Source organism: Macaca fascicularis, chromosome 19 (assembly GCF_037993035.2).
Source record: "Macaca fascicularis isolate 582-1 chromosome 19, T2T-MFA8v1.1".
Lineage (NCBI taxonomy): Eukaryota > Metazoa > Chordata > Mammalia > Primates > Cercopithecidae > Macaca > Macaca fascicularis.
In genome coordinates, this window is record NC_088393.1 from 59,269,404 (window position 1) to 59,296,110 (window position 26,707).

Here is a 26,707-nt window from a genome sequence, read left to right on the forward strand (position 1 = left end):
CGGATCACAAGGTCAGGAGATCGAGACCATCCTGGCTAACACGGCGAAACCCCGTCTCTACTAAAAACACAAAAAATTAGCCGGGCGAGGTGGCGGCGCCTGTGGTCCCAGCTACTCGGGAGGCTGAGGCAGGAGAATGGCGGGAACCCGGAAGGCGGAGCTTGCAGTGAGCTGAGATCTGGCCACTGCACTCCAGCCTGGGCGACAGAGCGAGACTCCATCTCAAAAAAAAAAAAAAAAAAGGTATTCATTAAATGACAATAAATAATTTTATATTTATTTTACATACTTCTATAGTTGTACATATAAAATGTATGTATAAATATGTAAATGTTAAATAATAATATTACATAAATATGTAAGTATGTAAATCAAAACATTTTATAACAAATTCAAATTCACTCCTTTTGTAATTTAAAAAGTAGGGTGTGTTATCAAAATGAAAGACGAACACATTCCCAAGTATGGTTAGAAAGACCTCGTCAGTTGGACATTTCTGAGTTGCTCTCTCTCTCTCTCTCTGTGTGTCTTCCCTCTGTATCTCACTCTGCCTGCATCTTTTTTTTTATGTCCCTGTCTGTCTCCCCGTCTGTCAGGTTTCAAGGCGCCCACACCTCATGACTTCTGCACACAACTCCCCTGTCTTGGATCCGTGTCTACAAGGAGCACACATACACCCTTCGCTCCTAACTCACAGCATTTTTCCGAACGGTGAATTTGAGAAACAGCCTGAGCCTCCGACAACGAAGTGTCAACCTAAATAACAGAGACAAGCTCTCTAAAAGAAAATGATATGTATTCGGGAACGGGGCATTGCAATGGGAATCTGGGTGCTATAGTAAAGTACGTGCCTGTTCGAGGAGATAAAAGAACACAAAGGTTTTTCGATGGAAAAATGAGAAGGACCCCATAAATGTTTTGAGATAATTATCCTGGGCTACAAGGATCCTTAACAAGGGTGACGTCAGTCCAAGTTTGGACAGGAGGTTGCTGTCCAAATGCTTGTCACAGAAATATTTTTTTTGTGGAAGGTTGTGATGGCTTTTGTGCAAGACTATGGTTTCTGCAGCGTCTTCTGTGAAAGTTTGTTGTCAGAGAACCCTCGCTTCACAGCCTTCCCCACTGTATTTCTCAGGGCTTTTTTGGCTTGTGAGAACTTTCACAAAGGGACCTGGTGATACGCACACTTGTTCAGGTCTAGAAGAGCATGCCCGGCAGCCATTCACAATGGTCATGGGAGGAATATTTAGTGATGCAGAGAGAGAGCACTTTGGGAGGCCGAGGCAGGTGGATCACGAGGTCAGGAGATCAAGACGATCCTGGCCAGCATGATGAAACCCTGTTTCTACTAAAAATATAGCTGGGCGTGGTAGCACAAGCCTGTAGTCCCAGCTACTCAGGAGGCTGAGGCAGGAGAATCACTTGGACCCGGGAGGCAGAGGTTGTGGTGAGCGAAGATCACGCCATTGTACTCCAGCCTGGCAACAGAGCAAGACTCCATCAACAACAACAACAACAACAACAACGACGACGACACCTAGGTCCTGCACGGGAAAACCAAACCAAATGGAAACAGGACATACAATTGAGGAGTTTGATGTCCTATCTTTGAGGTGCTTGACTGTATTTTCTGGTTTTCCTGGTTTTCCCAACAGTGAGCCTGTGTTTTTCTGTTTTTTCATGACCAGAGAAAAAAATGTAAATTAATATAAAAATAAGTAAATAAATAATGAACTAAAGGCAGCATAGAGCCATAAAGATAAGGTCGGGCTCTCAAGAGCCGTCTTCCCCAGGCCCCACCCCTGCTGGTCAGAGTCCACGCTGGGGAGGAAAGGCTGCCCTGAGGGCTGGGAGATGAGACCGGCAGCCTCTGTGCCAGGAGACACAGGTCTGTGAGGGAGCAGAAGAGGTGGTTCTGTCTCTGGAGGGACCCCTCCTCCTGGAGGACCCTAGGCAGCTCATGGACCTTTCCAGACCCAGACGGAGCCTGTGGAGGAGGCTCTTCCTCATGGGTAAGAGACGCTGGATGCTTGACAAGCTTCCCAGGACTGAGGGAAGGGCAGCTAGGAGCAAAGTGGCGGGAAGGGGGCTGGGGACATCCCCATCCAGGGGCACAGCAAGAAACGCCCAGAGCAGGGGTTGGGGAGAGAGGAAGGGACAGGACCCTCAGCAGGACTTTCATGAGCTCACACACATGGGAACACCTTGCCCCTAGACACACCCCTGCACAGACCCACAGATGTGGTGTTACACACACACACACACACACACACACACACAGAGAGAGAGAGAGAGAGACCCTGTATTTCTATCCATGCCCAGGAACCAAGAGCTTGGACCTTCACCCTCACCTCCCTGCACTCACCTCCCACTGGGCGCCCCAATCTGCCCCATCCCCTCCACCACCTCTCAGGCCAGATTGCTTCCCAGCCCCTCACCTTTGCCTAGGACCCTCTGTGCCCCCAACAAGCATGACTGTCCTGCTGCACCACATGTACGTCGTTGAAAAGGTCCAGTGTCCACACATGAGGCCTGGAGCTGGGGTCTCAGGCATCTCTGCCTCCTCCAAATAGCCCAGGCTTGGGGTTCACAGGGCAGTGGACACCTGCCCATGTCATATGTGGTAACAGGCTCCAACTCCCGCCTCCATTCACGCCCACTCCAGTGAATTTAGATGCAAAATCAAAGACCTGTGCACATCCTCGGGGGAGCATTTCTCACCCAGACAATCATTACTGAGCTCCCCCTGTGTCCAGCCTGTGCTGGGGGGTGTGGGGACTCAGTGGTGACTGAGACAGGGCAGCCCTGCCCTCCTTGAGCCCACAGCCCAAGGCGAGATATAGGTATGTGGCCAGACTCTGAGGATTCCCGGAGCTCAGGGCTAGGATGAGGGGAGCCCAGGAGGAGCTGGGGAAGCCCAGAAGGGACACCTGACCCAGGCTGGGGTGGAGGAGACATCCAAGCTGATACCTGAGTGATGAATAGAAGCGAGTCAGCAAGGAGGATGCAGATGGAGAGGCGGGAGAAGGAGTCCCTGCCAGGAATGGGGAACAGTGTGTGCGAAGCCTGAAGTCAGGGAGAAGGTGTGGTGCACCAAGAGAGCTGTATAGGCCTGGGGCATAGAGCATGGCAGTCATGTCTTCTGATAAATAACTACATGAATAAATGAGTAAAAGGTGCATAGTGGGAACAGAATGGGGTAGGTGTGCTCCACAAGGAGGCTAGATGAGTCACAAACACCAACTCTGGCTGAGAGTGTTTCATATGCCCACCTGAGAGTTTGGACTTTATCCTAAGAGCACTGGGGAGCCATAGAAAGTGTTTGAGCAGAGGAGAACAGGGTCACAACTTAGGCTTATTAACATTTACCTAACTGTCACATGAGGATGGATTGGAGGCTGTGTGGCTAGCCAGGAGGGCCTGGGAGAAGATACGGGTAAAATGGACCAGGGCAGGAGCTGAGGGGAGGCACAGGAAGGGACAGGCTGGGACTCTACCAGGAAAGAGAAACTCTTGCCTGATTCACCAGTGTTTCTGGGAATCATTCCCTGGATGGTGTCGATCTCTCTGTGTCTTTTTTCCTTGTCTTCCTCAGCCAGTCTGCTGGCCTGTGGGATCTGCCAGGCCTCTGGCCAAATCTTCATCACCCAAACCCTGGGGATCAAGGGATATCGGACTCTCCTGGCCCTGGATAACGTCCCTGAGGATGTTCAGGAATACAACTGGTACCGGGGTGCAAACGACAGCGTGGGAAACATGATTATCAGCTACAAACCGCCCAATGCTGAGCAGCCTGGGCCCATGTACACTGGCAGGGAAAGAGTGAACAGAGAAGGCAGCCTGTTGATCAGGCCCACTGCATTAAATGACACAGGAAACTACACTGTTCGGGTGGTTGCAGGCAATGAGACCCAAAGAGCAACTGGCTGGCTGGAGGTTCTAGGTGGGTTAGCAGGTGCTCTGTTTCCCGACCCCCAAGGAGAGCTAGAAGTGACAGCACTGGAAGTGTGAATGCTTAGAGGTCATACTGTCCCCCTCCCTCACCCACCTCTAAATGACAATAGGAGCCTCAGCAGGTGGCTGACCAGCTTCTCCCAAGGTGATGGGACACTCGCTACCTTCAAAGGATTCAAATTTATTGTCAGTGTATTTATAAGCTTTCTACTGTTCCATAACAAACAACCACAATCATAGCAGCTTAAAACAGCACCCATTCATGATTGCACAGTTTCCAGGGGGCCCAAAGCCCAGGTACGGCTGAATCAAAAGTCCAGGTATGACTGAGCTGAGGCTTCTGTTCTGAGTCTTACAAGGCTTTGGCTAGGGCTGTGGTCTCATCTGGAGGCTTGACCGGGGAAGAGTCAGCTTCCAGGCTCGCTCAGGATGCTGGCTTAATTTATTTCCCTGTGGCTGTGGGACTCAGGGCCCGGGGGCTGCCTACTGTTTGCTGGATGGAGGCCCTTGGGCCCTAGAGGCTGCTGAAGTTCCCTGCCATGTGGCTGTGTCCACAGTCTTTTCGCATCATGGCTGTTTGTGTCTTCAAGGCCAGCTGAAGTGTCTGGTAGGACAGAGTCTTATGTAACAGCAGGTAATGATGGGAATGACATTCATTGGCCTTTGTCATATTCCACAGGTTAGAAGCAGCTCCTGGGTCCCACTCACATTCGAGAGAAGGATGGCATACAGAGCATGACACCAGGAGTGGGAATCATGGAGCCGCCCTGGAATCATGTGTACCATGGACAGCTCCTGGGGGACTCTGAGGGCTAGAGGAGGAGAGGGTGGAGTTGGAAGACAAGCAGTCCTGCATTTGACAGTGGCTGCAAATACATACCACATGACCTTGGCCCATTTGTGTTCCCTCTGTGTTCCTCAGTTTCCTTATCTGTAGAGTGGGGAGGAACCCACCATTGTGGCTTGTTGTAGCATTGGAGGGAGTATTCGTAAACTGAATGGGACTCAAATAATGGGGCAGTATTGTGTAGCCAAATGCCACCTCTCACTCAGAACCTCTCATGGCTCCTGGTTTGGGGGTTCAGAAACAATGATTAGGTCACATGTTTATGCCAATAGCTCACCATTATGACAGCAGACAGCATGGCAATGGCTCAGGCAAGGCCCACACCTCAGCAAACTCATTGCCCTGTGCCTACTCCTCTGCCCTTCTCAGCTCCCTTGCCAGGATGCCAGAACTTATTTTAAAGCTCTTGGCTTCTCTCCAACATGCCCAGAAGTCCCCTGGAGAGGAGCAGAGCTTGGGGAAGCAGACCCCACTTGTAATTGTTTTCTCCTTCCTGCTTCACCCAGAGTTGGGAAGCAATCCGGGCATCTCCGTCAATGCCAGTTCCCTGGTGGAGAATATGGATTCCGTGGTCGCCAACTGCCACACCAATGTCACCAACATCACGTGGTATGTGAATGATGTACCGACCTCTAGCAGTGACCGGATGGCAATTTTCCCGGACCGCAAGACCCTCGTCATCCGCAGGGTCAGCCGCTATGACAGAACACTTCAGTGCGTGATAGAGAGTTTCCCAGAGATCTTTCAGAAAAGTGAACGCATCTCTCTGACTGTGGCCTGTGAGTGGTCTGGGCTCCTGGGACTGAAGCCAGGGTTGGGCTCAGGGCTTTCTAGGGATAGGCATAGGTTAGGACAGGCTGAGCTGGAGAGAGGGGTCATCCTGGGCCAGCCTGCAGCCATCTCGATTTGGGTTGGAATCAGCTCAGGCTCTTGAGCCCTGTGACCTTGGGAGCTGCCCCTGCTACTCAGAACCATGGTACACTCGAGTTTGCAATGGAGACTCCAGTCCCCACTTCTCAGATTAGAAATGGTCAGTGTGCCTTTGTTGAGGTCTGCTTTTTGTGTAAAGAGGGAACAACTTAAAACCATTGTTTCTTTTTTTTTTTTTTTCTTCTTTTTTTTTTGAGATGGAGTCTTGCTCAGTCTCCCAGGCTGGAGTGCAGTGGCACGATCTCGGCTCATTGCAAGCTCTGCCTCCCGGGTTCACGCCATTCTCCTGCCTCAGCCTCCCAAGTAGCTGGGACTACAGGCGCCCGCCACTACGCCCGGCTATTTTTTTTTTTTGTATTTTTAGTAGAGACGGGGTTTCACCTTGTTAGCCAGGATGGTCTTGATCTCCTGACCTCATGATCCACCCATCTTGGCCTCCCAAAGTGCTGGGATTATAGGCGTGAGCCACCGCGCCCGGCCAAAACCATTGTTTCTTAAATTGATGTTCAATTATTAAGTTTTCAAGCCCCTTGAGCCTTCAAATTCTGCTCATTAATTTCTTTCTTCTTTTCTGCTAAATTTAGTGTAGTCACTGTCACTCTCTTTCACTGAAATTGAACAGACTATGCTACCTTAAACAGAGAGCTTTATTTAAAGACTCAGTTATGCATTCCATACATTCTTTTTTCTTTATAGCCCTTTAGCTGCCTACCAGGGCAAGTTCACCACCCAGCAAAATCCCTACAAATTCTCAGACAGCTCTTGTAAATCTAATACGCTGAACTGATAAGTACATTAACACTTAAATTCCCCCCCAATATTCCAGGACTGCTCACAGAGTTTAATAAACTCTTCTACATCTTTCAACTGAAAAACATAATCACAAATCTAAAATCACTTTCACATCTCCTGGAACCACTCCGGCGGTCTGTCAGATTTCCTAAAGCACAGGCTATGGCACCCGTCCCGTGGAAGCTGGGGTGGAGGGGTGAACAATTTCTGACCTCCATACAGCTGTTTACAGGTCAGAGGCTTGGAACCAAGACCCAGGATCCAGAGGCTGCAGCTGCTCAGGGCGGTTGCTCCCGGGCCCTGAGACTGGCTGAATCCTTCTGTGTCAGTTGGAGTCATAAAGTCCTAATCCTCTCCTCTGAGCCTCATTGTTTTCCACCTATAAAATGGATCAATAGTGGAACCAGTCACATGGGTTGTTCTGGGAATTCAACAAATGTGGGGACAGGCACAGAGCTTAGAATCGTGCCTGGCACACAGTAAGCCTCATGTGTTGGCTTTTACTCCACCCATTTTATTATGATGTAAACAGCACCATGGGGCTGGCCTCTAGTAGTTCCTTAATCATAGATTAATGGTTATTGCTGTTGACATAGCTGCCTTGCTGGGAGCAGGTCTAGGGGTTAGCCTGAGGTGCACAGTGGGGAACCTCCTGGCTGGGGGAGGACTTCATGAGACGGGACACCCAGGGGTCAGAAACACAGCCCCGGGCCTCCTGCCCTGTATCTACAGATGGACCCGACTATGTGCTGCTGAGGAGCAATCCTTATGATTTCGACGGCATTGTGATGGCTGAGATCGGCTCCCAAGTGGAAATGGAGTGTATCTGCTATTCTTTCCCGGATCTCAAGTACCACTGGATCCACAATGGCTCCCTCCTGAACTTCTCAGACGCAAAGATGAACCTCTCGAGTCTTGCCTGGGAGCAGACAGGCCGTTACCGATGCATCGTGGAGAACCCCATGACACAGCTGACTATGTACAGGGACGTCAGGATCCAGGCCCCCCGTGAGTGCAGCAGCTCCCCGTCCAGGCTCACACTCTGCACATCTCCTGCCTCCATGCCCTGCTAGGCAGTGCCCACCCTCAGGAACGCCACCTCCACCCTGCCATGACATGCTCACAACCTCTGGGTGAAATCTCCCAGTCCTCTGAGGTGTGGGTCCAAAGCTATCTCCTCTGTGAATCCTCTGAAGTCCTCAGATCAGAGTCAGGGTGACTCCCAGGTGGATAAGAGTAGCAGACATTGGCTGAGCACTTACTATGTGCCCGCCTTTGTTCTAACCTGTGTGACCCTCACCATTTCTCTATGCAGTAAGTGAATGTGATTAGCATCACCTCCATTTTACAGGTGAGAAAACTGAGCCCCATGGAGTTTGAGTGCTTATTCAAGGCTCTATTGCTCCATAACCCATGGGAGAGGTGGAATTCAAGCCCAGGCAGGCACAGCCTATGCCCTCAACTGCTCTCCTCAGCTGCTCCAAGATGAGGAATTAGAAAGACGTGGGGATGGGATGGATGGAGGAGGGATGGATGGAGGAGGGATGGAGGAGGGATGGATGGAGGAGGGATGGATGGAGGAGTAGAGATTGGGCATGGCCGTGGCGTCAGAAACTTGGCTTGGGAGTGAATTTGTAAATGGGGAAAGCATCTTCTCAGCAACCATGTGTCCAGTCTTCTGCATCAAGGAGAGAGACTGACGTGCTCAGGGAGAGATCAGAGGAGTGTGGCAGGTAAACTCAGGGGCTCTGCAGCCCAAGGTTCTGGGGTCCAAATCCCCACTCTGCTGCTACCCATCTCCATGAACCCGGGACTCAGTTTCCTCAACTGTAATGAAAGGATAAGAATCCCTGCAGGAAAAGGGTGCTGTGAGAATAAAATGAAACTGTGCAAGAAAGTACAGGAGACATTACAGGATGTGGTCTGCAGACTTTACTTCAGCCACACTACTTCCTAAGCACCTACTATGCACCAGACACGATGTGTGCATGCAGCCCTCTGAGCCATCGATTCATGTTTTTCTCTTGCCCTGGACTACAAACACCAGGAGGGCAGAAGCTTCAAAGACAGAGTCTCACTCTGTCATCCAGGCTGGAGTGCAGTGGTGCAATCTCGGCTCACTGCAACCTCCACCTCCCGGGCTCAGGAGATTCTGCTGTCTCAGCTTCTTGAGTAGCTGGGATTACAGGCACATGCCACTACGCCCAGTTAATTTTGTATTTTTACAAAATAGAGTCGATAGAGTAGAGATGGGGTTTCACCATTTTGCCCAGGCTGGTCTTGAACTCTTGACCTTAGGTGATCTACCCTGGGCGAGCTTCCTGTTTTCCATTTATCCTCAGTGCTTGGCACAGTGTGTAGCACATAGTTGGTGCTCAGTGAACATTTATGCAATGAGTTAATGACCCTGCATCACACACCCCTCTTCCGGTCACTGTCTCTCCCCTTATGGATGAGTTAATGACCCTGTGTCACACACCCACCTTCTGGTCACTGTCTCTACCCTTATGAGGGTTTATTCTTCTCTATTCACTTATGGTTGATTGCAGTGTGAGACATCTCTTTGCCTAATTGTCCACTGTCCACTTCCCAGCTAGAACGTCAGGCCCATGGGTGCAGGAGTTTGTTTTGTTGGCTGCTGAATCCCTCGTACCTGGAACAGTGCTTTGCGGATAATAGATGTTGACAAATCTTTGAAGAACGGATATGTGGGTGGATGAAGAGATGAGTGAATGCATGAATGGATCAGTCGTGGTCCTGACCCCCAGGTGTCCTATCCCTCCAGGGATCTTACCTGTTGTCCACCGAGATTTCTCCATCTCAGGATCCATGGTGGTGTTCCTCATCGTGCTGACGGTGCTGGGTGGCGTCCAACTTTGTGGAGGCCTGATCTATGCTCTGACCAACCACTACTCAATCAGGTGCCCTCACTGCTCTGGGTCAAAGGTGGGATGTTGGCTGGGTGCTGGGACTCAGGAGCCAGCCCTCCCTCCAGAGGGGAAGCAGAACCAGAGGGGAAGCAGAACCAGAGGGGAAGGGATAAGCCAGGAACTGAGTTGTCAGGGATCATGTGGGGCAGAGAGATCAGCCCCCAGGACCTGAAGCTGATGGAAGCAAGAGAGGGTTTAGAGCCAGTCATGCTTCTAAATAGCTGTAGGATTTTGTCCAGCAACTTCCCTTCTCTTTATGTTTAAAAGTGATATTAAGATTTACCTAGAGGGACAGGTAAAAAAATGAGAGGTGTGCATGTCAATTCCTGGTACATAGTCATCCTTTGCTACCAAGTGAAGTTGGGGAAACAGATATCAGTGGTCAACCATGCAGGGAGAAGAGATTGGGTGGTGGGATGGTTAAGGTCTGGGTTCAAACCCCAGCTCTGCTACCTGTAGGCTAGGTTACCTTGGGTAGGTCACTTCTCCTCATAGCTCATCCTCAGCCCAGCTGAAGAATGCAAGGAGCAACTCCTGCCTGAAGGGTGATGTGGGGATTAGAGACACATCTTGGAGGAAAAGGGGACTTGCAGCATTCTCAGCATAGAGTAGACCAGAGTTTCTCAACCTCAGCACTATCAACATTGGGACCATAACTCTCTGATGGGGAAGAGGAGGTAGTAAGGCTGTCCTATGCATTGTGGAACATTTAGCAGCATTCCTGGCCTTTTCCCGTTAGATGTTAGTAGTAACAACCACCACCTCCCCAGTTCAGAAAACAAAAAATGTCTCTAGACACTACAAAGATCACATGGGAGGCAAGTTTGCCCTGGTTGAGAGTCAGTGGAGTAGATATTAGAAAGTGCAGTGAAGCTTGGGAGGATGGTGACGTTAATGATGGAGATGATGGTACCAATGGTGATGGTGGTGATTATGGTGGAAATGGCAATGATGATAGAGATTGACAGTGGAAATGGCATTATTGTGATAGTGATGATGGTGATGATAGTAATGGTGGTGATGGTGGCGATGATGATGATGATGACAAAGATGATGCTAGTGTTGCTAGTGATGGTGGTGACATTGGTAGTGATGGTGATGATGACAATGGTGATGATGATGGCCATAATGGTGGCAATAGTATTATGGTGGTGATGATGGTGATGGTGGTGCTAATGATGGCGGTAACAAACGCAATGCTGATGGTGATGATTATGATGAAGCACAATGCCTACAATTTTCTGTGAGCTCTGGGGTGACAGGCAGGCCTCTGAGCCTTAAAAACAATCTTAGCCCAAGGGTGCAGCTGGGTCAGCAGGTTGCATCATTGTGCCCAGGAGGAAGGTGGCCGTTTCTTATGCCATTTTTCCAGAGTCAGAGACCGCATCTCCTTCCTACTAAGACTAAAGTGGGAGCAGCAGATGGAACTACTTGAGCCCCCTGGTCTAGGAAGGAGAGCCCTCATCTCTTGGGGCCAATTTCCTTCACCTGAGATCAGCTCAGTCCTCAAGGACCCTCACATATGTCTAGGTGTCCTGCAGATTAAAACTTTTGTTTATTGAGTTAATTTGCTTTTTTCTTTCTCTCCCTCTTTTTTTTTTAGACAGAGTCTTGCTCTGTTGCCCAGGCTGGAGTGCAGTGGCACGATCTCAGCTCACTGCAAGCTCTGCCTCCCGGGTTCATGCTATTCTCCTGCCTCAACCTCCGGAGTAGCACGGACTATAGGCACCCGCCAATACACCCGGCTAATTTTTTTGTATTTTTTTTTTTTTTTTAGTAGAGACAGGGTTTCACCGTGTTAGCCAGGATGGTCTCGATCTCCTGACCTTGTGATCCGCCCGTCTCGGCCTCCCAAAGTGCTGGGATTACAGGTGTGAGCTACCGTGCCAGGCCTTATTGAGCTAATTTTCATCTAAAATTTTAAACTAAATGAAAATGTAATTGAAATACAAACTGTGAGATCAAAATTATATTGAAAGTTCATCTAATTGCAAGATTAAACATTAAGTGAGATTTAGTGCCTGTTTCATTTAACATTAAATTGAATTTAAACTGTGAAGAAATGGCCAGGCATGGTGGCTCATGCCTGTAATCCCAACACTTTGGGAGGCTGAGGCAAGCAGATTACCTGAGCCCAGGAGTTTGAGACCAGCCTGGGCAACATGGTGAAACCTCGCTGCTACAAAAAATAGAAAAGTTAGCCTGGAGTGGTGGAGTGCTTCTAGAGTTACAGCTACTCAGGAGGCTGAGGTGGGAGGATCTCTTGAGCCCGAGAGGTAGAGGCTCAGTGAGCTGAGATCGTGCCACTGCACTCCAGCCTGGACAATAGACACCCTGTATGAAAAATAAATAAATAGGCCTGGCACGGTGGCTCACGCCCGTAATCCCAGCACATTGGGATCACCAGGTCAGGAGTTTGAGACCAGCCTGGCCAACATAGTGAAATCCCATCTCTACTAAAAATACAAAAAATTAGCCAAGCGTAGTGGCGGTCACCTGTAATTCCAGTTACTTGGGAGGCTGAGGCAGGAGAATCACTTGAACCTGGAAGGTGGAGGTTGCAGTGAGTTGAGATCACGCCACTGCACTCCAGTCTGGGAGACAGTGCGAGACTCCATCTCAAAAATAAGTAAGTAAATAAACTGTAAAGAAAAGGCCTGTAACATGAATTAACCAATATGGTAGCCACTAGCCATATGTGACTAAGTTTAAAATGAATTAAAATTAAATAAGTAAAAAATCCAACTCCTCAGTCACACCAGCTTGTGGCTATGAGATTGGATGGTGCCAATATAGACCATTTCGTCATTGCCAAAAGTTCTATTGGACAGCACTGCTGTAAACCAATTATGTAGAATGCTCTTAAAGAGTAAAAACCAAACCAAACCAAACCAGAAAAAGTAGAAAGAGACAACAATTAGTTCCTCCTCTGTCCCTCACTCCAACCCCAGGAACTATGCTGCATGGGAATAGAAGAGAGCTCGAGGTGGAAACAGAATTCTTATATTCAGGGAAGAGCACAGAAAAGGGGATTGCAAAAGCTGACGGAGAGAGTGGCCATGACATAGTGGGGAGGGTCTCAGGTCAAGGGCAGAAACGGAAACCATGATGGTATTAATAATAATCTCTGATATTTTTTGACATGCTTACTGTGTACCAACCCTTGTTCCAAGGTATTTACTAGTAAGAGCTTACTTTATCCTAATAGGAGATATCCCTGTGAGGTTGGGACCAGTATTAGTTCCATTTTACACATGGCAAGTAAAACACAGACAGGCTGACTTCCTGCTATCTCACTGTATGGTCAATGTTGTAGGCTCCTTTGCTAAGGGACCATGTAATAATCATAAATAGGCTCAATATCTAAATACTAGACCTCGCCTGGGAGGTCAGCAAGGTCTTGGAAATGCAGGGCTGTTGGCTAGTCTTCAAGAGTGGTCTCAAGACACAGGTCTCAGAGAATTCAGCTGAGAAGGGGTGGGCCCCGGCCTTAGGGTGGGCTCCTCCCTGGGAGCAGGCCCCTCCTGGACCTGGAGCCACATTCTTCAGAAGGGCTGTAGAAGGTGCCAGAGTTTGGAGTGGGGCAGGGAACTCGTGTGAACAGGACTCCAGGCTCCCTCCTCATTCCCCTAAGAGCAGGGCCATTTCTGTTTTACAGAATGGATTCCATCCAGGGATGCATTTTGCTTTTGTGGGCCCTCCTCTAGAAAAATATTAAAAATTGTATTTTACAACTCTGTTAATATAAACATGTATAAAATATGGGGTGGATTGTGTTCAGTTTTTTTTTTTCTTCTGATTTTAGAAGAAGTTGAAACATTTTTGTGAGTCCTAAAAGTATAACAGGCCTTAGTGCCTCTGTCCATAATGATCCTGCTTCCACTCAAATTTCTTCAGATGAAAAGTTTCCAGGGGTTTCTATCCCTGTGTTCAAAGCCACTGATGGAGACTGAATGAGGGACAAATGAATGAGTCACTGAGGTTGACTTAATGGAGACATCCAAAGTGAAACTTTGGATGATGAGGTTGACATTAAGTCAACCTCAGTGACTCATTCATTTGTCCCTCATTCAATTTCTCGGTACCCCCACATTTCACCAAGCGCCTGGCTTTATTCTTGGGCCTCTGATGAACAAAAGATGAACAAACTGCCCTCCCTGTCCCCAGTAATGTTACAGCTACCATGATCCAGCCCCCTCCTTTCAGCTCCCCTTCTCCCTCCCCCAGAGATCACCCTGGAGTTACTCATATTTTAATCATGATTGGATCTGGATACCACCCAAAAGTCATAGGAGTGGCATTTCCTAGAATAAATGGTGAGGCAAGAGGGAGCTGAGGAGACATACAGCCTACGTGTATGGGTTTTCACTACGCTATCTAAAGACTTTAGAAGATGCATCTTAAATTATCTTAGTATTTAGATACTGAGCCTAGTTATGATTATTATATGGTCCCTTCACCAAGGAGCCTACAACGTCGGTCACACAATGAGATAGCAGGCAATCAGCCTGTCTGTGCTTTACTTGCCATATGTAAAATAGGACTAACATTGGTCCAAATCTCACAGGGATATCTCCTATGGGGATAACGTAAGCTCTTACTAGTAAATACCTTGGAACAATAACAAGCTCTTACTAGTAAATACCTTACTGTGTTGGTACACAGTAAGCACTTCATAAAATCTCAGATATTATTATTAAGGCCATCATATTATCAATGTGCAATTCTAAACTGATTGTGATAAACTCAAGAAAGCTCAAGGGTATTTCAAAGAGTGTATCTGAATCACCTCATCTTCCACCCCCTGGCAGAACCACCCCCACGCCACTGTCCCGTTCCTTTCAAAGGCGCCATGGTGTCTATGTTCTGAGGCCTCCTGTCTGAGATGAGAGCAGGGGTCTGGGAATCAGAGAAGCCAGGTTGGGAATACTGGCCTCTGTTATGTTCTGGCTGCGTGACCTGGGGCAAGTAACATCACCTCTCTGGACCCTCATTTTTTCATCTGCAAATGGGTTAAAGTATCTGTCTTGCTTGGCTGTTGGGAGGGTTAAAGATAACCCTGTCATAAGCTATAGTGCCTGGTATATAATCGGTGTGAAGTAAATTACTATTATTGCTTCCATCATTGTTGTGATCCCTCGTAATTAGGCCAGCAGTGCCAACTCCTTCCTCAGCTTCACCCGGCCTCTTTCCCCCACACAATGGCATCTTCCTCCAGTGCCCTCCGAAATCTTTAAAAGTATGGAGATGTTGAGGACTCTTGGTGCAGAGGTGAAGCCCTCAGACCATCTCCTCCACAGGGTCCCATGTGAGGAGGAATTGGGCTTGGACTTGGTGGGAAGTTGGGCACCTTCACCTCTCTCTACCCAGGACTCTCCCATGTTTCTTAGGGACCTGAGATGTGACTTCTTCCTTGATTTCTTCCCACAGGGCAAATCAGGCTCCATGAGTATCCACCTCAGACCTGAGGACAAGACCGGAAGGGCAAGCAGGTGAGGAGAGGAGAGGGTGATGGAGAAGGGCTGGGGGTCCCCATAGGGCCAGTGAGTCTGGAAAGGGCCCAGGGTCTCTTTGGAGGGGACCGGCAAGAGAGGGACCCAGCCCAGTCACACAGAAGCCTGGAGATGGAGGCTCCAGCAGGAGGTCTGCAGACCCCACCCAGGACCTGAAGATGATGTTATGGGTAGCGTGGCCATTGGGCACTTCATCTGCCAATCAGAGCTGGCCAATGGGGTGCAGGCCGGGGCGGGCCATGCGCAAAGCTGGGCTTTAATTCCAAGCGCCCACTCCCGCAGCTCCTGCACTTCCAGCTTCTCAGATTTCTTCACCCATGAAATCAACAGCGATGCTGCAAACTTACGGCCAAGGGGTGCCCAATCAGTGGTTGCTTCACTAAGTGCCTGATGAGAGAAGAGACCTCAGAATCAGGCAGGGATTAAATTCCATCCCTGCCCTGAGTACCTGAGCGACCTGAACGCAGTCCCAGTGAGGCTCCCTCACCCGGATGCACCATGGAACCATCAAGTCAGCATGATTAGCACATGCGTCAGCTCAAATATTTAATTTTTTTTGGTGACAACATTTAAACTCCTCTCTTTTAGCTATTTTGTAATACTCAATACATTATTCTGTTATTTGGAACAACACGGATGAACCTAGAGGACATTATGTTGAGTGAAGTAAGTCAGGCACAGAGAGACAAACACTCTACGATCTCACTGTATTTGGAACCTAAAATAGTCAACCTCAGAGAACTAGAGAAGAGAATGATGGGTACCAGAGACCGGGGCGGGGAATGTGGACTGATTGGATGGAGAAAGGGAGAGTTTGGTCATCAGGCACGCATTTTCAGTTAGACAGGAGGAATAAGCTCTGATGTCCTGTTGCACAGCATGGAGGGCTGTTAATTCTACAGGAATCAGCCTGGGGCATCTTTGCTGGAGGGGTTGTAAACACTCAAACAGGCCCGAGTCTCTGCAGTTTCTCACTTGGGCATCTTGATCTCGGAGTACTCACAGCCGGTGGCCTCCTCTTCCTGTGGGTCCTGAGGCCTCACTTTGTGGAAACTGAGGAATGCATAGTGGATCTCTTCTTCCTCTGGGGATGGGGCAGCCAGGGCGGGGGGAGCATGGTATGGGTGGCTCTCATCTGCCGGGGATTCAATCAGGAGTCCCTGAATGGAGAGAGAGAAGGGAGTCAGAGCAGAGCAGTGGGGCCAGCATGAACCAGAGAGCGTCCAGGAAGGAGGCTCAGGAGTTCCTTCCTTCATCCATCCCATGTGCACTTTGTTGAAATCTCTTTAATACATTTCTCTAATATTTAATACTCAATTATCACCTTATTTGGTGTTTACTAATCTCATTAACTTCCGACAACAACTCTATGATAAGATATTATTATTGTGTCCATTTTATAAATTTGAAAACTGAGGTAGAAATGGTTAAGTACCCTGTGCAAACTCCCTCTTACACCAGGACCCAATCCAGTCAGTTCCTTCTGACCCCCAAAGTCTGAAGTCCTGCTGAGGCCTCCTGTGTGTGAGTTCCTGAGCCGGGTGCTGGATGGACCATGGTGGACGTGGTGGGCGTGGGCTCTGACCTCCTGCATCTCACTCTTTAACTGAAGGAGGTGGCAATAAATGACTACCAAACAAATGAATATCTATATGTGAATTAAGATGGGCTGGAAGAGGGCAAGCGAGAGAGAATTACAGGGCCTTGATTCAGACGTGGCACCTGCCCTTGAGAAGCTCACAGTTTAGTGGTATGGGGAAGACAAGTCAGTAAAATAAATTACATCCTTCTTATAGGAAGATTAATAGCTCCTCCAAAATGTCCATGCCCTAATCCCCTGAAACCTGTGGATCTGCTACCTTACATGGCGAAAGGGGCTTTACAGATGGAATTAGGTTAAGGATATTGAGATGGGGAGATTATCCTGGATTACCTGGGTGGGCCCAATGGAATCACAGGGGTCCTTACAAGTAGTGAAAGGAGGAGGGCATAGATAGATTGGAAGATGCTGGGCTGCTTGCCTTGCAGACAGAGGGAGGGTCTTGAGCCAGGGAATGCAGGTGCCTCTAGAAGCTGGAAAAGTGAGAAAGTGCATCCTCCCTTGGATCCTCTAGAAGGAACTGGCTCTGCCTGCCAATGCCTTGATTTTAGTCCAGCGACACCCATTTTGGCCTTGTGACCTTCAGAACTTTAAGTTAATCCATGTATGCTGTTTGAAGCCAGGAAATGTGTGGCAATTTGTCACAGCAGCCACAGGAAACTAATAACAGACTCACATGGTGGAGAGTGGCAGAGGCTGCCTGGGAGGCTCCTCCTTCATCTCCAAGCTTCCCTGCTACTCCCCTGCACAGCAGATGCTCCATGAAACTATTTGTGATTTCATTCCTTCCCCCATTCTCTCTTGATTACTCAAATTAAAATTCACAGACATAGACCACATCTGAGCACTGCTATTATCAAGGTCACCGTGACCACCACTTGGCTAAGCCTAAATGTCTATCTTGCAGTCTTCTCCTTCCTGGACTTTGCAGCAGCAGAGGACCCAGCTGCTCACCTTCCCTACACAGAAACCCTTCTTGACTTAACTACAGGACATCGTGCTTTCTGGGTCCATCTCACCTTCTTGGCAGCCATTTTGCCAGATGCTCCACATCTCCCTGACCCTAAATATCAGAGCAGCCCTGAGCTCTTCTTTACTTTTGCTTTGAGATCTCATACACTATGTTGTCTTCATGCCGTCGATAAGCTGACGACTTCCAAATTTACACCCAGCTCACTCCCCTCTGCTGACTATAGTCCTTGATCAAATAGTATACTTCAAACCCACACATTCTTGTCCAAAGGCACACAAAATGCAACATGTTCTATCTGAACTCCTTTTCCCCACCCAATCTCTTTTTTTGGCACAATCTTTTTGGCCTCAATGACTGACACCTCCATTCTACCCATGGCTCAGGGCCAAAATCTGGAAGCCTTCTTGCTGCCTCTCGGTCATTCACATTGTACACCCAACCTATTGGCAATTCCCATAAGTCTAACTTCAGAATTTACCCAGAAGACAGCCATGTCCACCACCGCTGCCATCCTGGTTCCAGCCAGCACCACTTCCTGCTTGGATGTTCACCAGCCTCCTCTCTATCTTCTCTGCTCTGTCCTTCCTCTACCACACACGGTCTCTTCTGCACACAGCAGCCAGAGGGATCCCATGAAAATGAAAGGTGATCGTGGTCTTTTGCACAAAACTATCCAAATGCTCACGGTGCCCTGTGCAGCCCGACACGATTCACACACAGGCTCAACTTCTCCGAAGCCATTTCCTGTTCTCCGCCCTGCTTGCCTCCGTCTAATCACACAGACATCCTCGTGGATCCTCTCACTGGTCTCTCCTGTGCCTGGGCCTCACCCTGCTCTTCCCTTTGTCTGGAAGGCTCTTCAGTCTCACAGTCAGTGTCAGATCTGAGCCTCCTTCATTCCTGTGCTCAAACATCACTAACAGAAACACAAGTCACCCTACAGAATGGTAGAAAATATTTTCAAGCCATACATCGGAAAAAGGTTTAATATCCAGAATATATATATTTAAAAAAACTCTTAGAACTCAATAACAGAGAAACAAGAAACGCAATTTTAAAAACAGGCTTAAACTCTGATAGACTTTCTCTAAAGGTGATATACAAATCAAAAGAAGCATATGAAAACATCACTACTTACTAGAAAATATAAATCAAAGCCATAATGAGATATCACCTTGCACCTATTAGGATGGCTACTGTCAAAAACAAACAAAAACCAAAAAGTAACAGGCCTTGGTGAGGATGTGGAGAAATGGGAACCCTTGTGTGACATTTGTGGGAATGTAAAATAGTGTAACCACTGTGGAAAACAGTATGGCAGCTCCTTAAGATATTAAAAGATAGAATAATCATGGAGTCCAGAAACCCTACTTATGGACATACACCCAAAAGAATTAAAAGCAGGATATTAAAAAGATATTTGCACGCCCATGCTCACGGCAGCATTATTCACAATAACCAAGAGGTGGAAGCAACCCAAATGTGCATCAACAGATACATGGATAAACAAAATGCGGTAAATAGACACACAACGCAGTATTAATTACCCTTTAAAAAGAAGGAAATCTTGTCATACCTTACAATGTGGGTGAACCTTGAGGGTGTATGTTAAGTAAATTGTCCAGTCACAAGATGAGAGATACTGCATGATTTCACTTACTTGAGGTATCTAGAGTAGTCAAATTCATAGGAAAAGAAAGTAAAATTGGTGGTTTCCAGCAGCTGCAAGAGGATGAGGAGGATGGGAGGGGGAGGGCAGAGTTGTGGTTCAACGAATGTGGAGTTTCAGTTTTGCAAGATAAAAGAGTTCTAGAGATCTAGCACAACCATAAACTTAATAAAGTTTAAGGTGGTATATTATGTGTTATTTTCCACCACAGATGGTTGGATGGATGGATGGATGGATGGATGGACAGATGGATCGTTGGGTGGATGGATGGATGGATGGATGGATTGATGGATGGATGGATGGATGGACAGATGGATCGTTGGGTGGATGGACGGACGAACAGATGGGTGGGTGGGTGGATGGATGGACGGATGGATGGATGGGTGGACAGATGGATGGATGGATGGATGGATGAATAAACAAAAATAAACCCACAAGCCATCTCCTTGGCACTTCCTATTTCTTCTACCTTGCATTTTCCCTAAAGTATGTATCTATCTTTATATTTTATTCATTTGTTGTTTTATTAGTTTTGATTGGTTGATTGGTTTGGCTATATCCCTCTGTATAGAATTAAACTTCAATGAGCCCAAGACTTTTAAATGTTTTCCACAGATGGGTCACTGGCACCTACAGTACTCTTCTCTTAGGAGGTGCTCTCTAAGTTTTCCTGAATAAATTAAGGAATGAAGGGATGGATGTTACTCTGCTACTCGAAACTTTCCACAGGCTTCCAGTCACATTCGATACAATCAATAAATGATGAGTGTAATATTTATATCAGGGCATGAAGGATGAATAGGAATCAGGGAGTGGGGAGAAAAAAAAGCATCTGAGGAGGAGGAACAGCCCATGAGAAGACGCAGAGGCGCAAATAACCTTGTTGGTGATGACACTGGAGTCCAGCATGGATGGAGCATGGAGCAGAGGCAGGAGTGACTGGAGGCGGGGCTGGGATTGGGGCAAAGCCAGGGAGGCCCTTACCCAGAGCACAAAATTAAAAGGGTGCCCCAAATCTCAGCAATGAAGATGAACACAATTTTAACACAATATTTAAAAAATCAAAATTAATATTAAAAAATCCATGGAAAGGCCGGGTGCAGTGGCTTACACCTGTAGTCCCAGCACTTTGGGAGGCTGAGGTGGGCGGATCATCTGAGGTCGGGAGTTTGAGACCAGCCTGACCAACCTGGAGAAACTCCATCTCTACTAAAAATACAAAATTAGCCAGGCATGGTGGCACATGTCTGTAATCCCAGCTACTCGAGAGGCTGAGGCAGAATTACTTGAACCCGGGAGGCAGAGGTGGTGGTGAGCCGAGATTGAACCATTGCACTTCAGCCTGGACAACAAGATCGAAACTCCGTCTCAAAAAATAAGAATAAAAATAAAAATAAAAAATTCATGGAGAACAAAAATTTAAACAAACCCAGATTAGTGACAGTGCTCTGCTGAGCCAAGTGGAGCTTGAGGCAAAAGTTATTCAACATGCAGAGGAACCAGACAGTGATGGCTGAGGAATGGTCCCTCCAGGCAGGGAAGGGGAGGTGAGAGGCAGGGAGGTGAGGAGATCCCAGACAGAAATCCAGAGGCTTCAGCAGTGAGAGGGGTCAGAATGGGATGGGGAGGGCCATGAAAGCTGTTCTTACGAGGAAAAATGGACAGAACATGATTTTTCAGCTGTAGGGGAAGAAAGGAAGGACAAAGAGGAGGTAATCCCCTTCCATGCCTGGCCTGGGAGAAAGCAGGGGGAGAAGGGCTGTTGTTCAATGCTCACTCACCTGAGAGGCCAAGCCCCTGATGGCGTTTGCATCCTCCATGCCTGTATCCCCCACGCCCGCTGCTGGCCTTGCTGATTTCTTCCTGCAGGACCTCACTCTGAGTGAAGAGACCAGAGAGCCTTTCAGTGTGGTCAGATCGGGGTGCAGTGCGCAGACCAACCCCTGCTCTGTATTTCCTACTGGGGAGTTGGAGGGGTAACTGAGGTGGGAGGGGGTGGTCCCATTCCAGAGACCCCAATGTCGAAAACAGAGTCTCTTTTCTCCTGGGGTCTGAGGTTTGCCACAGACGTGGAGCCCCACAAACAAGGGTGCTGGTGAAATTCTCACCGTACACGCATGACCTCATTCTGGCTCTTGCTTCAAGCTCTTGACCCATCCAGGTCCTTCCAGCTCTGGTTTCAGGGATTCTGTTCCTAGCCTGCCCACCCCCAAGGCTCTTCCTCCCTCCCCAGGGTCAATGCTCACACAACAAAGATGACGAAGAAGGACAGGAAGACCAGGACTGTGACTCCAGCTCCTCCGACCGCCTCCAACGTCACTCCTGATACAGGCCTCATTTTGCCTGAGGATGGATTGGAGTTGTTTTGGTGTTTACCCTCCAAGAACTGGACCTCTTCTCCTCCCACTGCCTGTGGGGCCCCAGACTTGGGTATGCCAGTCCCGCTTCACCGACACGAAGAACAAAGACGGGAGGGGACTTCTCCTGAGGTCACTGAGGCATGACAGTGCTGGGTGCAGTCTGCCTTTATTTAAAATTTTGGCTGGGCGCGGTGGCTCAAGCCTGTAATCCCAGCACTTTGGGAGGCCGAGACGGGCGGATCACGAGGTCAGGAGATCGAGACCATCCTGGCTAACACAGTGAAACCCCCATCTCTACTAAAAAATACAAAAAAACTAGCCGGGCGAGGTGGCGGGCGCCTGTAGTCCCAGCTACTCGGGAGGCTGAGGCAGGAGAATGGCGTAAACCCGGGAGGCGGAGCTTGCAGTGAGCTGAGATCCGGCCACTGCACTCCAGCCTGGGCGACAGAGCAAGACTCCGTCTCAAAAATAAATAAATAAATAAAATAAAATAAAATAAAATTTTGATTAGTGTTCACCATGGAACTGTTTTGTAATAATTTTTAATTTTCAAAAAGATAATCATATAGCAGTATTATTTCTCTCGCTTGCTGAGTTGTTTTATTTTTGGTTCTTAAATTGTGTGCCCTAAATGAGTGCCTCACTTGCCTCACACTAGTCCAGGCACTGGAAAGCAAGGCCCTTGTCTCCCCAGGCACATCTGTCCAGGCCCCAGCTCCTCGCCTCCAAGATCCACTCCTCCCCTCTCCCCACCCTGCACTCATTGCTCGGCAGGAAGAAGACAGTGATGCTGTGGGTGGCAGGGAAATTCCACGTCTCCCAGCTGGACCCTGAGGGTGGGGCAGGTGTGTCCTCCTCCTCCAGCCCCTCCCCTACCCACCTGTGTACTCATTTTGCAGGGAGAGGCTCAGGGAAATGTGCTGGGAGCCCAGAGGGTTCTGAGCTCGGCAGGTGAATTCCCCTTCATCCCTCACATGCACTCGAGGCAGCTCCAGCACTCCAGGATTCAAGGGCTGTGAGGGGCACAGGGTCAGGCTCCCTCGGGTCCAGCTCAGCCTGGCAGGCGGATTGCTGTCGACAGCACAGACGAGGTGCAGACACTGGCCCTCCAGGACTGAAAGGGCTGAGCCATTCCTCAAAGTTGTGGATGCTGTAGAGAAAGAGGCAGAGGGTCAGAGACACAAAGTGATCGAGACAGGGAGGAAGGATACAGAAAGAGACTGGTGAATGGAACAGACACTGATACGGGCTGAACTGTAGGGACATACGCACGTTCACCGCTCACTGTTGGGGATGTAAACTTGTCCGCCTTTAATTAGAACAATTTCACTATATCTTTAAAAATCAGAAAGAGCATATGACTCTGCTATATTTTGCTTTTAGGAATTTATCCCGTACACTTAGATATTCCTTGTGGGAGTAGATACAACATTATTCATTGCAGTGTTCGTGCTGTAGGATAAAATTAGTGCCATGATCTTCCATTAGAAGATGCCACAAAATCAGAGACTATTCAGACAGTGGAATCACACACAGCCCTAGAGGAGGGTGTGAACAGTCTCACTACTGACGTCAGACCACCTCTGAGATCCTCCAGGTGCACAAACCAAGGCTCAGACCAGCCTGGACAGACCCTGGTCAATTCTGGGGACAGACTCTGCTGTGCATTATACATTTTTGTCCATGTGACTATAGTATGTGTCCAAAAGAATGTAGCTCAGAACTATTGGTGAAAATAAAAGGACGAGGTAGGATGCATACTCAGGAACTGGAAGATAAGGGACCTCAAAGCCTTGTGCTGCTGTGTGAATGTCCCTCTGCCCTTGCCACGAGACCAAAATAGGGGTGTGTGGAGTTCAAGGGGAGTGAGGGGGTGACGAGAAGGTACTCAGGTGGCCACGGGGCTGAGGATCGGGGATGGGGCACCGGGGCTCACACACAAGGGCGTCTTAGGTCACCAGGGTGAGTTCAGGATGAGGAGGGACCTGGCTCTCCCCTGAGCTGAAGGCTCTGCTCCTCCAGCCCCAGGGAGGGAGCTCTGTCCCACCTGTGCCATCTCCTTGGAAGACAGTCACGGTCAAGTTCTGAGGAGGGTCTGGAACAGAAAGACACAGAGACCCCATCACTTTGAGGGCTGGGGACACCGGCCGTGTCTCTCCAGGAACCCCATAAATGGGGAAGGTGGAGCCAGCATCCTCCTGACCCCCAATTCCCAGCCCAGATTCCAGGACCCAGATCCTTGTGTCTGGGTCCCACATCCAACTGGCCTCAGGGAATCCCAGTCAGGGACCCGGGCGTCCTGGCCCAGAACTCACAGGATACGTTGAGTTGGACAGTCCTGGTTGTGGTCATGCCGGCCCCAGGCAAGGTCACGTGACAGGTAAGGCTGGTGCCGTGGTCCTCAGGCTTTGGGATGAGACTGAGCATCGAGGAGCGGGTGATAGTGGGGTCCAGGGAGAACACAGAGGCCCCCATCCAGGTGATCGTGGGGGCCGTCCCCAGCTCACAGGCCCAGGGCACAGAGCAGGTCAGGTTCCTGGGCTGGCCAGCTTCCAGGGTCCCCGGGATGGAGAAGGCAGGCATGTGAGTCAGGGCTGGTAATGAAAGGGAGACAGGCAAAATAAGGGTGTTGGGGTCTGAAGTGTGGCACTGAGGAGGCTCAGGCTCTGGTCTTACCTCTCCCCTGAGCCAGACATGCTTCACCCCCAACTCCTTCCCAGGATGGGGATCCCATCTCAGCCCTACTCTGTGGCCCCTAGACCTTCCACTCTGGCTGGTCCTGGAGCCTGAGACTTTCGTGTCACACGGACAAATATATAGTTGTCATATATATAGTTCCATTTCCTGCTTCCTCTCTCCAGCCGGAAGTAGTAGTTCCCTGAATCCCCCTTCCTGTCATCTCTGATGCTCAGGGAGCAGTTGTTGGTCTGTGGGTCCCCAAGGAGGAGGAATCGGCCCTGGGTTTCCTCCTGCACTTTTCCACTTGGGATGTTTGTGGCCACCGGAATATCACATAGTATATGGGCCCCTTTCTTGAACCAGTATCCATAAACAGGGCTAGAGTCAGTCCAGTTGTAATGGGGGTAAAGGACACTGCAGGGCACAGAGACACACAGGCCCTCCTGCACGGTCACCGACTCTGGCACCTCCAGCCTGTATCTTGACAGTAGGGCCTGGGACGCTGTGGAGAAAGGAGGGTCAGCTCAGCCCAGTCCCCACTGTCCCTCTCTTCATTTGCCCATAGCAGCGGCAGCAGCATCTCTGAGGCAGAGGCTTCCTGGGCTCCCTGTATGAGCAGAGAAGGGGGAGGGAGAGGAGGGGCAGGGCTATGAGATCCATCAGGAGCTGGAAAGGAGCAGGAGACCTCAGCCCTGCATGGAAGAGAAACTTCAGACCCACACGCTATAGGACCTGGTTCCTTCTGCACAGAGTGAAGGAAACCCTAAAGCTCAGAGACCCTAGAGACCCACCCAGGGAGGAGCAGAGACTGTGTCCCACCTCCCACCTCTGGGCTTCCCTGGAGCACTAGGGCCTGCACCAGACATGTGGGCCCTGCCCTCCTGGCCTCTGGACCATCGTGGAGGTCCCCCCCTGTCTTTTGAGTGTCTAAATGTGGATCTCCGAGGACCTCAGGGTATGAGAGATGGAGAGGTCATGAGCTGAGTCCCCTTGCCCAGGCTCAGGTGCCTCTGCTGCCCTTGGTTTGCACCAGGAAATTGTCCCTCCCTGGCCTGGCCTGAGAGAGTCACAGGGTTGTGTAGACCTAAGGCTCTCAACTGGGGAGGACTTAATCCCCCAGGAGGTTTGACAATGTGTGGAGATACTTGTTATTGTCCCACTGCATGGGTGGGGCAGGTGCTTCTGGCATCTGGTGGGGAGAGGCCTGGGATGCTGCTAAACCCCTGTCATGCCCAGGACAGGCCCTGAAACTAGGAGTCATATGGCCCCACATGCCACAATGCCAGTGTCAGAGCAGGATGAGGATGTCAGGACTGTGGGTCAGGGATGGTGAGGGGAGGGCTTGCAGGATCAGGAGGGGCATCCGAGGTGCGGTCCTGGAGAAGCTCAGGCTCTGGTCCAGCCCCTCCCCTGAGTTTATCACCCCCGGCTCCCTCCCAGGACATGTGTCCCATCCCAGCCATGCCCGAAAGTCCCCATCACATTTGCCTTTGGCCTCTCATGGAGCCCGTGCCTTACCTGTCACATGCACAGAGAGCGGGACATAATTATAATTCCATTTTGTCTTTCCTGTCTCCACACGAAAGAAGTACTTCCCTGCATCACTGCTTCTGGCATCTCTGATGCTCAGGGTGCAATTCTTGGTCTGTGGGTCCCCAAGGAGGTGGAATCGGTCCCGAGTCTCCTCCCGCACTGACCGAGCTGGGTTGTTTGTGGCCACTGGAGCATCCCGGTCTGTATGGGACCCTGCCCAGAACCAGTAGCCATGAACTGGATCGGAATCATTCCAGCCATTTTGGGGGTAGGAAAAGGAGCAAAGCACAGAGACACACAGGCCCTCCTGCACCGTCACGGACTTCTGCATCTTCAGCTGGTAATCCTCCTGTTTGTTAGCTGCCACTCTCCCACAGAGCAGGGGTGGCAGCAGTAGCAGCAGCAGTAGCATGTGTTGGGTTGGAGGTGCCAGGATCTCCGAGGTAAATCCGTTCCTCAGGGTTCTTCTCTCATGAACTGAGAGCTCAAGATTTAGAGGAGGCCCCACAGGAAGTTGGGAGTGAGGTCAGAACAGTGACCTCAGAGGAGGAACTTCACACACAGACACTATCAGGGCCGGGTCAGCCCTGGGAGATCCACCGTCCACTACCCCGTCCACTTCTGGGGACGCTGAGGCCAGAGAGGGTGAAAGATTCACCCAGATTTCCACCCCATGCAGGACCCACGGCACCCACTGCCTCCCTCTCAATGCACTTCCCTTTAGGTGATATTTTTGACAAGGTGAAAATGAGTACCCTCTGACCAGATCTCTTACTCAGTCTGTGGATGTCTGTGTAGGTCGGAGGTGAGACTATAGGATATGAGAGATGGAGGTGCAGGTGGGATAAGCAGGCAGCCTCTCCTCACTCCCTCAGCAGCCACGAGGTGGAGGGGGGCACCCCGTCTCTGTACAGTGAGTTCAACACA

The 26,707-nt window shown here is 49.5% G+C and overlaps 2 protein-coding genes across 4 annotated transcripts; one reads left to right on the forward strand and one right to left on the reverse strand.

Moving 5' to 3' along the window:
* Positions 1–1,856: 1,856 nt before the first annotated feature.
* CEACAM18 (CEA cell adhesion molecule 18) lies at positions 1,857–15,585 on the forward strand. Its single transcript, XM_065534795.1, has 6 exons — positions 1,857–2,012; positions 3,596–3,943; positions 5,308–5,580; positions 7,256–7,535; positions 9,309–9,444; positions 14,884–15,585. Exons 1-6 carry the CDS (start codon positions 1,961–1,963, stop codon positions 14,947–14,949), a joined length of 1,155 nt encoding a protein of 384 aa, XP_065390867.1. The 5' UTR covers positions 1,857–1,960; the 3' UTR covers positions 14,950–15,585.
* A 79-nt stretch (positions 15,586–15,664) lies between these two features.
* On the reverse strand, positions 15,665–26,259 carry SIGLEC12 (sialic acid binding Ig like lectin 12). Of its 3 annotated transcripts, XM_015441931.4 has the most exons (8): positions 25,766–26,259; positions 23,884–24,162; positions 23,616–23,663; positions 22,449–22,718; positions 21,455–21,551; positions 20,990–21,086; positions 19,116–19,208; positions 15,665–16,126 (listed from the first exon to the last, which is right to left on the reverse strand). In XM_015441931.4, the coding sequence occupies exons 1-8, from the start codon at positions 26,190–26,192 to the stop codon at positions 15,938–15,940; spliced, it is 1,500 nt and encodes a 499-aa protein (XP_015297417.3). In that variant the 5' UTR covers positions 26,193–26,259; the 3' UTR covers positions 15,665–15,937. The 3 variants fall into 3 exon arrangements, with proteins under 3 accessions (XP_015297417.3, XP_045235794.2, XP_005590173.3); XM_045379859.3 differs by lacking the exon at positions 23,616–23,663; XM_005590116.5 differs by lacking the exon at positions 19,116–19,208.
* Positions 26,260–26,707: the final 448 nt, after the last annotated feature.